Source organism: Lolium rigidum, unplaced genomic scaffold (genome assembly GCF_022539505.1).
Source record: "Lolium rigidum isolate FL_2022 unplaced genomic scaffold, APGP_CSIRO_Lrig_0.1 contig_5390_1, whole genome shotgun sequence".
Classification (NCBI taxonomy): Eukaryota; Viridiplantae; Streptophyta; class Magnoliopsida; order Poales; family Poaceae; genus Lolium; species Lolium rigidum.
The window spans coordinates 26219-36695 of record NW_025900914.1 but is presented as its reverse complement, the minus strand read 5'-3'; the positions used below and the strand labels follow the sequence as shown (position 1 = coordinate 36695).

Genomic DNA, 10477 nt, shown 5'->3' with positions numbered 1-10477 from the left:
TGACAAAATCTGGCAAATTTAATAGTCTTGAAAATGTGCAAATAAAGGGACATGTGTAGTTTGGCCTCCGTTTTAAGTTTTTCGAAAATACCACATTACTTCCTTCGTTTTAATAAATAAGGCTTATAAACTTAGTCAAAAGTCGCACGCTGAGTATATATCTTGTGCAACAAAAACGTTGTTTAACACTACTTGAGCCAAAGTAGTACCATATCGCTCACGAGCTAGGCGTGCACTAGGCGCTCCTCTTCCACTATGCCCATCAATCCTCACGATTATTACACGCACGAAATACCGATGAATATTCCTCCTCCCAAGCAAGCACCTTCTTGCGCAAAGAGAAACTGAAAAAGATGAGGCGCCGAGCTGGGCAACTAGCTAGTGGAGACGGGAGCACTAGGATCCAGTGATCCACACCATTTCCTCCCCTGAAGCCAGAAAAAATCAACCTAAAAAACCTCCAACATTTTCGCACCCTAAAAAAGCAGGAAAAGAAAGTAAATCCAGGAACAAAAAAGCAGAGTAGAATCTGAGACCTGCAGTTTAGCCCTATTTTACTTCACCACGGCCGCGCGGGCGGCCCTTTGTGTTGTGTGGCCTCCGTCCTCCTGTTATCCCTTCTCCTCCTTCCTCCCCGTCTCGCCCCGGCAAACCCCCGACCGCCCGCCGCGCCCGGCCGCCGAATTCGCGCGCCGCCGGAGCCCGGGACGCCCCCCCTGCCGCCGGCCGCCGCGCCGCCGATGAGATTGGCCGCCGCCGCGGCGCCATGCAGCCCCCGACGGCCGCTGTGACCGCCGGTACGCCCCCCCGACCCCGACCCCTCCTCCCGGAACCCGGCTAGGTTTTGGGCCTCCGGAGCCTGACGTTTTATTTTTTGGTTCTGTTCTGTTCCTCGTGTGCTATGTGCGCGTAGCGTCGTCGCTGGACTGCGTGAGCTCGTGCAGGTCCTCCACCTCCTGGAAGCGGGGCGGCGGAGGCGGAGGCGGGAGGCCCTACGAATGCAGCGTCCTCTCCTGCGCCTGGAACGCGCCGCGCGCGCTCACCGGCGCGCTCGCCAGCACCGCGCAGTGCTCCTCCTGTAGCCACGCCGAGGGACTGGGCGCAGGGAGGCGGCGAGGGCGGCCGCGCCAGAGTACCAACATCAGCAACAACAATAACAACACGGTGAGTTGCTTCCTGCCCGTTTAGGGATTCTCTGCTGCATAACCGTGCTGTTGACACGATTTTGGGGTATTTGTGCTAGCTTAGTACTCTAGGTCTAACAACTTAGTGGGAATGGAGGTGCTTGTTACTAGTGGGTTGCCCCATTTTGGTGGAGTTAGTGAAACCACTCTAGCCTCTAGGTGTGAAATATCAAAACCGTCAAATACGTGTTGGTATAAAGTTGATACCTCTGGCATTTTTTAGGTCAGGGGCCATCATGAAGTACCTCGTCTTAAGGAAAACCTACATTTGTTTGACACGTAATCTCCTTATTACGTGCTCCGTTATTATGTACTCCCCCCCATTACGAATTACAAGATGTTTTCGATATTTCAGTGTGGGCTACATATGAACTGAAATGAGTGAACAGAGAAATGAAATGCATCTAGAAACGTACGTCTGCAGAAAAACAGCTAGAACATCTTATAACTCGGAACGGACTTATATAACCATATATGGTCGGTCAACGAACACATCTAGTACCATTTCTGTTGAATATATTCAAAAATGACAGTGCCTACGGACATATGTGTGCTGCAATCAGTAATCATCCTATCCATATCACCTCTCTTAAGATAACATATTACTAGTGTTTTTAAGATAACATTATGGAACTTTTTTTTTTGGGAAATATATGCTGTAATCAGCAACCACCCTACTTTTATGTGGTCAAACTGAGTACTTTTGTGTTTTAGTTGAGTGGATTGCGCTTGTTCTTAAAATGGGATAAATCTGGTAACAGAGGGAGGGGTTGGTATTCCTTAGAGCAATGGGGCTAATATCTTGTTTCATTTACACCACAGTGAAAGCATGAAATTCTAAAGAACCTGAGCCACTGGAAATGTACATACATCCAGACACTAAGACACATGTATATCCAGAAGAGCATGTTGTTAGCTACCACAAACTACAGACGCTTTTTCATGACACTGAATGAACAATCTGATATAAAACAGTGGTGCCACTAATCACAAATTAGTAAATTTTTGGGAGTTTCTAGCATCTCATACCGAAAGTTGGTCACTGTTCATCTGAAATGTTGTAATGATTCCAGCTAGTGCACACCACCTGGGGAGAAGACATCAACAATGGAAAGCTGGGTCATGGTTCATCGGCTAGTTTTGTTTCCTCTGGAGAAAAGTTCAGATCTTGGTCAACCCCTGTGAATCCTGCGTGGAGGGTTTCCTGTCATTCGTCATCTGATCAGTTCAGCCTTGTTTCTCCAGAAACGTTGTGGGAGGTGTGTCACTGAACCACAAATCTCAACACTTTTTGCTCCATTGTGGTGCATATTTAGCTTATACTAGTCGTGTTCACATGCCTCTGAAGATGTTAATTGCTTTGCTCTATCAACACTTTAGTTTGCTCACTGCTTTATGACCATTTCATGATCAGATGCATGTATATGCTTGGAGACATGTGTCTTACCTTTCCACATGTCTCCAAGCATATACATAACAATTAACTCAAAGAAGTCAACAGTCGCTTCATGCCTGGGTACTGTAACACCACATGTTCTTCCTTGTTACTGTTGTGCACACATTTTATAATAATTAACAAAAAGAAGCAAGGACTTATTTTGATTTCTCAGTTTTTGTTCAAAATAAGATTGAATTTGTCTATTGCATGTTATAATTATTAATGCTATTACATGACAGAGTCTCAGACCAGCTATCTCGTACCTTCAACCTGAAGAACTGAACTTTGTACATGACGCTCTTAAGGTAATCTGTATTTGATATTGTTCTTCCACGTAGCTTCCAAATAGTATTCTAGTAGAGGGCATCAAGAGGCTGCATCATTATAGCTTATGGTCTAATGCAGTTAGCATATGAAGCACATAATGGGCAGAAACGCCGGAGTGGGGAACCCTTCATCATTCATCCTGTTGAAGTTGCCCGCATTCTTGGAGAGCACGTGAGTAGTAGTATATCATTGAAACTGTAATGACGTATTTTCTCAAGTATTCCTAGTATGAACGTAATGAAGTTAGGTTTTGCTGTGCTCCATGGACATAACTAGGAACTTGACTGGGAATCAATTGCTGCTGGTTTATTGCATGACACTGTTGAAGATACTGACATGGTTACTTTTGAAACAATACAAAACGAGTTTGGGGCAACAGTACGCCGTATTGTTGAAGGGGAAACAAAGGTATACTTTTATCTCACATTTTCACGATTTCTAATCTGTGTGCTATAACTGTAAAACTTACACGACGTAGGTATATTGACTTCAAGGGAATCATAAACCTATTTATGAAAAATACAGGTGTCTAAGCTAGGGAAACTTCAATGCAAAAATGAGGGTAGTTCAAAACAAGATGTCAAAGCTGAAGACTTAAGACAGATGTTTCTTGCAATGACAGAAGAGGTATTTTCCCCAGATAGACTGTTTAATTGGCAGCAGTTTTGAAGTATGTACTAGTTTCATAACAAATGAATGAATAATCTTCTGTAGGTTCGTGTAATCATTGTGAAACTGGCGGACAGGTTGCATAACATGCGTACTCTTACACACATGCCTCCGCACAAGCAGGTAATTTTATTTCCATTGGTATAAGATCTCTCTATAATTAAGTTTCATCTTATTCTAAGCACTCCTCTTTCCAGTATGCGATTGCCATGGAGACGCTGCAGGTCTTTGCACCCCTAGCAAAACTGCTTGGGATGTATCAAATAAAGGTACCTGATGTGTACTCTTACAAGATAGCCATTATTGTTGTGCAAGCTAATTTCATTACCATGGTGCTTCTTTTGTGATGGGAGGATATCTAGTGATACAGCCTATGATCTTTTTTTTTTTTTTTTTTTTTTGCGGGGGATACAGCCTATGATCTGATACAGCCTATGATCTGATACCATGAATCCAACAGTTATGGGGTGATGGATATAAAAGGGAAGGACATGATCAACTCAGTTGCATTGCCTCACCTGGAACATTTGTTTTTTGCTCCTTAGAAGTATCTCATCCTTGCAATATCACCTCAACTCTGCCTTCCGTCCGTCCAGAATCCCCATCCATGTCCCATTCATGTTCTGGAATAACTAACATAACTGCATAACCAGAAATTTATAGATGCACTAGTAAATAGTTTTGTATTGGGAAAACGGGCACATGTATATATAATCCCTTAAGCTATAGAGATATTTGGAAGAAACAGAAGGAAGGAATCGGGACCAATAACGTTGAGCAGTACTTCCGACGATGCTATTCGATAAAGCCAAGGTGTTTTCTGCATGCCCACCAATAAGGGACCGAACATCACCAGGATGTGATCCTGTCACTACATGCAAGATCAAATGGCCCATTTGCCATGTATACAATGTATAACCTAAGGTCCCATATCACTAGAGACGTTCTCTTACTGATGTGCTGTTTCTGAGCAGTGCATTCTACTTTGCTTGTTACCAATGTCTCTTGCAGTAAAATTTGGCCTGCTATTTAAGCGATAGCAGCCTTCATGTGTGTCTTAAAAACTGGAATTTGAACTAGTGTATAGTTTGATTATTGTTGATATGAAAATTCTCAAGCTAGTGTAAACAACTGTATGTGTATGATTGTTATACAACCTTGTCCTAACGAACATGATTTCAATCTCAATTTCTTACATTCATGAACATCAAAGGCTTTGATGTTATTTCTCCCCTATTTAATATACCTCTAACCCCTCCTGTGTTACACTTTCGAAAGTCCTTGTGGTATTACTTGAAGGAAAATTCGATCCTAGACATTTTGCTTTTACCTCTGTTGCAATGTTAGATTTCACTTATTTCACCGAAACTTTCTTACAAAACATATCTTAGGGAACTCTGTTGACCTTCAAGTTCAATTGCAAAACCAGGCATCCAGCTCCTTGATGTTTTTAAACCTGACCATTTTTCCTATGATGGTGGTTTTTGGGGATTTTAAATGACCTACCGCCAAAGCTAAGGGGCCAAAGAAATGTTTTCCCTTCATCTTATGAATAAAGCAGATGTTTATATACGAGTATATTGTATAAGTTAAAAAAAATGTTCCCTTATGCTAATTCTTTTTATGTGGCATACTCCATGCAATGTTATAATGTCTATGTTATGTTAACAAAGCACTCTACCATAGCCTGCTGATTCTTAACTTTTGTGGACTATTAGTTCGTTGGTTCGTCCATTTGATGACTAGAACTTATCATTGCAGTCTGAGTTAGAATACCTGTCCTTCATGTACATGAATCCTGGTGATTTTGCTGAACTAAGGAAAAGAGTTGAAGACATCTTCAAGGCCCATGAACAAGAATTGGAAGAGGTACAGTTTTGATATAGCACTAACATGTTTTTGCATGTAGAGTTGATGATGTTTCTTGATTATTTTGAGATCTTCAATTCCAGGCAAATAGAATCTTAAAGGAAAAAATTGCTGAGGATCAATTTCTTGACCTTGTGAGTGTTGAAACAGAAGTGCGCTCTGTCTGCAAAGAAGTTTACAGGTAGAGCAGACATGCTATTCCATTAAGTTAAAATAAGTAATCTCTTTAGACTAGTCCTTCATTAAGGTAAATCGGTGGTCTTACATGAGGATACTTAGACTGCAGAGTGTCCACTTTAGTACTATGTCTGCTTAGTGATGTATTTTTTTGGTAAGATACTGATGTGCTCAGCTTATTTTCTTAATAATACTGATCAGTTCAATTCATATGAGCCATACTAATCGCTGCACAATTTGTTGGTTTAGATGGTTATAAAGAGGGAAAAATAATCAGTTTTTTGCAACTGTGTTGCATTACTGACAAAACATCAGTTCACAATGTGGCACAGTTACTGTCCTTACAGAATGCTGCATAATCATTTACTCATTGACTTCTCATTTGCATCTTGTAACAAAAAATTCGAACAATGTGTTGCATTATTATGGCTGTAAGTTTGTTTCTCTTGTGGGTTATTTATTATTTGGATAATCTTGCAGCATTTATAAAACCGCTCTCAAGTCCAAGAGTTCAATAAATGAGGTAAACCAGGTTGCTCAGGTACGTTGTTCTGAATATCTTCACAGGTGATTATTGATGCTCAGTTTATCATTCTTATGAATGTCTTAAAAACATGACTTTATATTATTGGCTCAGCTGCGGATCATCATAAAACCAAAGTCCTGCAATGGTGTTGGGCCACTCTGCACCTCACAACAGGTAATATTACATACCATGTATTAACTTGTTTTTGCTGTCAATCTATCACTGACGTCCCAAGTATCTTTGATTCAATTCAGATCTGCTACCATGCTCTTGGTCTTGTTCATGGCATATGGACACCTATACCTCAAGCTGTGAGTTATCCGCTTTATGTTATTCAATGTTGTTTTGACCTATGCTGCTTGTATCATTTTTCTAAAACTCAGCTATGCCGACAGGTTAAAGACTACATTGCAACCCCAAAGCCTAATGGCTATCAAAGTCTACATACTACAGTAATACCATTTCTAAATGAGAGTATGTTCCATTTAGAAGTTCAGGTATGCTGCCTATTTTCAGCAAAATTTAAACTAGAGAACTCAACCATAAGATTTATTTTAAGATATGAATGACGTTCCAACCGTATTGCAGATAAGAACAGAAGATATGGATCTGATAGCAGAAAGAGGCATTGCTGCACACTACAGTGGAAGAGGGGTGGTGTCAGGACCTGTGCGTCCAGGAATATCTAGTGGAAGAAATTTAGATGGGAAAGTGATCTGTCTTAACAATACAGGCTTTGCTCTGAGGGTATATATTTTCTTACTTAGTATAATGACACTGATTTGTTGAAGCTTGTGTTTCACATTCTTTATTATTATCTCACTTGACTTAAAAAGTCCTTCACTGACTTTTCATCTTTCATAGATTGGTTGGCTCAATGCAATCCGTGAATGGCAAGAAGAATTTGTTGGTAACATGAGCTCTAGGGAATTTGTGGATACTATCACCAGAGATCTTCTGGGAAGTCGTGTCTTTGTTTTTACACCTAAAGGCGAGGTAATCATTGAACTTGGAGGACAATATAGCTTTTGCTTGGGTCGGTCACTTTGCTAACTATGTTTTCGTTCTCAGATTAAAAACCTGCCTAAGGGAGCCACTGTGATTGATTATGCATATCTGATCCATACGGAAATTGGCAACAAAATGGTAGCAGCAAAGGTTAGTTATGGAGAAAATAGTACCCCCTCTGATCCATACTTGTCGCTAAATCTGAATTGCATGTATCTAGACACATTTCAGTGTGTCTATTCACTCGTTTCAGCGACAAGTATTATGGGTCGGATGGAGTAGTACAATTAAACAATCATATGAGGGTGCTCATGTTCTTCTTTTCAGGTGAATGGTAATCTAGTTTCACCAATCCATGCACTTGCGAACGCTGAAGTAGTGGAGATAATAACTTACGATGTTAGTATTTCTCACACAGATTACATGCTTTATTTTCCTATTATACCATTTTGGCATATTTAGTTGTGTAGTTTTGATTTCATATTTGATAGAAACAGACTTACTAAGAAAACTTTGTACTGGAAGGCAGCCCTGAATATAAATTTCATACAATTGTGGTTCTGAAATTTTATTCCAGTGTATGACCATCTAATTAAGAAGTCTGTCTTGTATTTTTCTTTCACTTGTAGTTCAGCTACCAAATTGTTTACTGCTACAGAAAATCTGTACTGCAGCAGTTGTATTGACATACATATAGTATCTCTTATATGTGGGTAAACTAATCTTGTATCATTTTTTTCTCTGTTCCAGAAATTATCCAGTAAATATGCATTCCAGCGTCATCAGCAGTGGCTACAGCATGCAAAAACCCGCAGTGCTAGACACAAAATTATGAAAGTAGGTCTCATCAATATTGATTTCTTACATTAATTGATGGCTGCAGTAACTAATCGTTTGCTTATCCAGTTCTTAAGGGAGCAAGCTGCTCTTTCTGCTGCTGAAATAACTGCGGAGGCAGTTAATAACTTTGTCGCTGATCTTGAAGATGAAAGTGACAGTGAGCCGTTAATTCCAGCCACACAAAATGAGGACTACAGATTCAATTGGCAGAAGATATTAAGTCCCAACAAGTTATCCTTTGCAAATAAAAATAGTGATGGTTTTTTACCTGTTAACAATGTTCACACTCCAAAGGTTAATGGGAAGCACAACAAAACTGTTAAGGAACTGGGAATAAAAATTAATGGCTCAACAATTCGGGGTGATAGCTCCACTGGGTTCATGCACCCTGGCATCTCTGCATGTACGGAGGTTTTCGCTAGTTTGGATCATTGGAAATGTGGTAAAATTTCTTCCTGGCACAATACAGAAGGCAACTCTATCCAATGGCTTTGCATAGTGTGTGTTGATCGTAAAGGTATTACTCGTTTACTATCTAACTATTTTGTAAACTGAATATATAGGATTAATGTCTCTCTACCCTCAGAAGTGTAATAGGAGTACTAAGGTTCACTGCAACTATGCTAATCTCAACTTTGTGCCCTTTATGCATAGCTGTTTGCCATGTTCCTTAACCAGACTAATCTAATGTACATTCTGTCGCTTCCCTTGCCGTAGACGAACACATGAATTATTTGACACATCAGTTAACTTGTACCCCCTCTGTTCAGTAAAATAAGCCATTTTCTTAAAGTCAAACAATGTAGAGTTTGACCAAGCTTATAGAGAAATCTATTGAGAATATGTCATGATGTATCTAATGACATTGATTTGGTATGTTAGATGTTGATATTTTTTCTAAAAAGTTGGTCAAAATTTACATAATTCGACTTCTGAAAAAAATTATACGCCTTATTTTATGGAAGTGTGGTAATAGTATCTGTTTTCTTGCAACTTCTTATGGTTCTACGTTGTTGTTGAGCTTTCACTGCAAGCATTAGTAAAACCATTTCAATTAGTATTTTAAATGCACAGGGATGATGGCAGAAGTTACATCGGCGTTAACAGCCTGCGGAATTACTATATGTTCTTGTGTGGTAAGTGGACGGAGCTTCCCTCAATGATTTTAAATATTGATTTTTTCTGTGTACTCAAGTTAGTTATGAAGTAACAACACATCATTTTTCTTAGTTTCCTAACTTCTACTAATCCCCCAGTCCTTGTAGTTGCATTCGGCAATGTTTGACCATGTAAGCTGTGCATTACAGGCAGAAAGAGATAAACGAAGAGGAATGGGTGTGCTCTTGTTCCATTTTGAGGGCACTGATGAGAATGTGGTACACTCCCATCGCTGACTTGTATACATATTAGTGTTTGAGTTCTTTACAAGTGTATTCAACCTGAATCACAATGGCAGGTCAGTGCATGCTCCAGCGTTGAGATGATTCTTGGTGTTCTTGGATGGTCTGCTGGGTGTAGCTATAACCCGTTGGGTGTTCTTGAGTGCTAGTGCATTTCAAGTAATCGTGCTGCATAGTGCACCTTTATCTCCACCGAAACCGAGACAATTTTGGAAGCACCAACGATGAACCTGTCAGTCGATGTTTTGGGAGCAGTCAGATCCGGATGATGAACATGCAACCTTTGGCTTTGTCAAAGCAGACAGAGTGGCAGCAGAGGGAACTAGAACCAGATGTTACCATGCTTCATTCTGGAAGCGAAAGAGTGTACATAGCTGAGCGAGTAGTAGTATACTGTTAGTGCAGGGATTGGCTGGGTTTATACAAGAAGCCTTCAAATAAAGGCTGTCGCCTTCTCTTTTTTTCTTTCCCTTCGGTGGGTTGCATATATTAGTTGCGTACTCGAACGTGCAGCTAGAGTTTTGACCTGGAATGTCAGTTCCTCAAATTTTGCCCTCGTTTATACTCATGAATATGATGTACTACTATGTACCTATGGTTGATGTGAACTCTTGAAGGTTTCGCTCTTTAGTCAGTAGGCTTGCATAAATATAATAACAGAATAATGAATGGGATGGTAATAATCAATATTAATAAATCATATAATTGGAGAAAGAAAAGCAAGGCCAACAAGTGCAGCAACAATTATGTCCCTGTATGCATCAGGGAGGTCTTCTCGAGATAGCGGCTAGACTTCAGACATAGCTTGCCAAAGCTGGTGGGCATGGGGGCAACGCATAAACACATGAAACTGGTCTTCATCTTCCAGACCACACACTGGACAAAGACTCTGTTGCCATTCCTTGCCAAGTTGGCTTGTGTTGAAATAGCATTGAAACAGATCTTTCACGCCATTTTCATTTTAGGTGGTACCTGGCAATTTCGTATGCTCGTCCAGTTTGGCCTTGCTCCGTCAGGCCGTGCACTGGTGGCCCCTCGG

The 10477-nt window shown here is 40.5% G+C and overlaps 1 protein-coding gene across 1 annotated transcript; it reads left to right on the top strand.

Annotated features, from left to right (window-relative positions):
* The first annotated feature begins 746 nt into the window (after nt 1-746).
* On the top strand, nt 747-10000 carry LOC124681731 (putative GTP diphosphokinase RSH1, chloroplastic). The gene is made up of 24 exons (XM_047216559.1): nt 747-797; nt 914-1164; nt 2258-2443; nt 2862-2927; nt 3028-3120; nt 3226-3357; nt 3475-3576; nt 3664-3741; nt 3816-3887; nt 5380-5487; nt 5571-5668; nt 6145-6205; nt 6302-6364; nt 6445-6501; nt 6586-6687; nt 6779-6937; nt 7055-7186; nt 7262-7348; nt 7526-7597; nt 7949-8035; nt 8105-8555; nt 9113-9174; nt 9346-9414; nt 9495-10000. The coding sequence occupies exons 1-24, from the start codon at nt 767-769 to the stop codon at nt 9585-9587; spliced, it is 2712 nt and encodes a 903-aa protein (XP_047072515.1). The 5' UTR covers nt 747-766; the 3' UTR covers nt 9588-10000.
* The last annotated feature ends 477 nt before the right edge of the window (nt 10001-10477 follow it).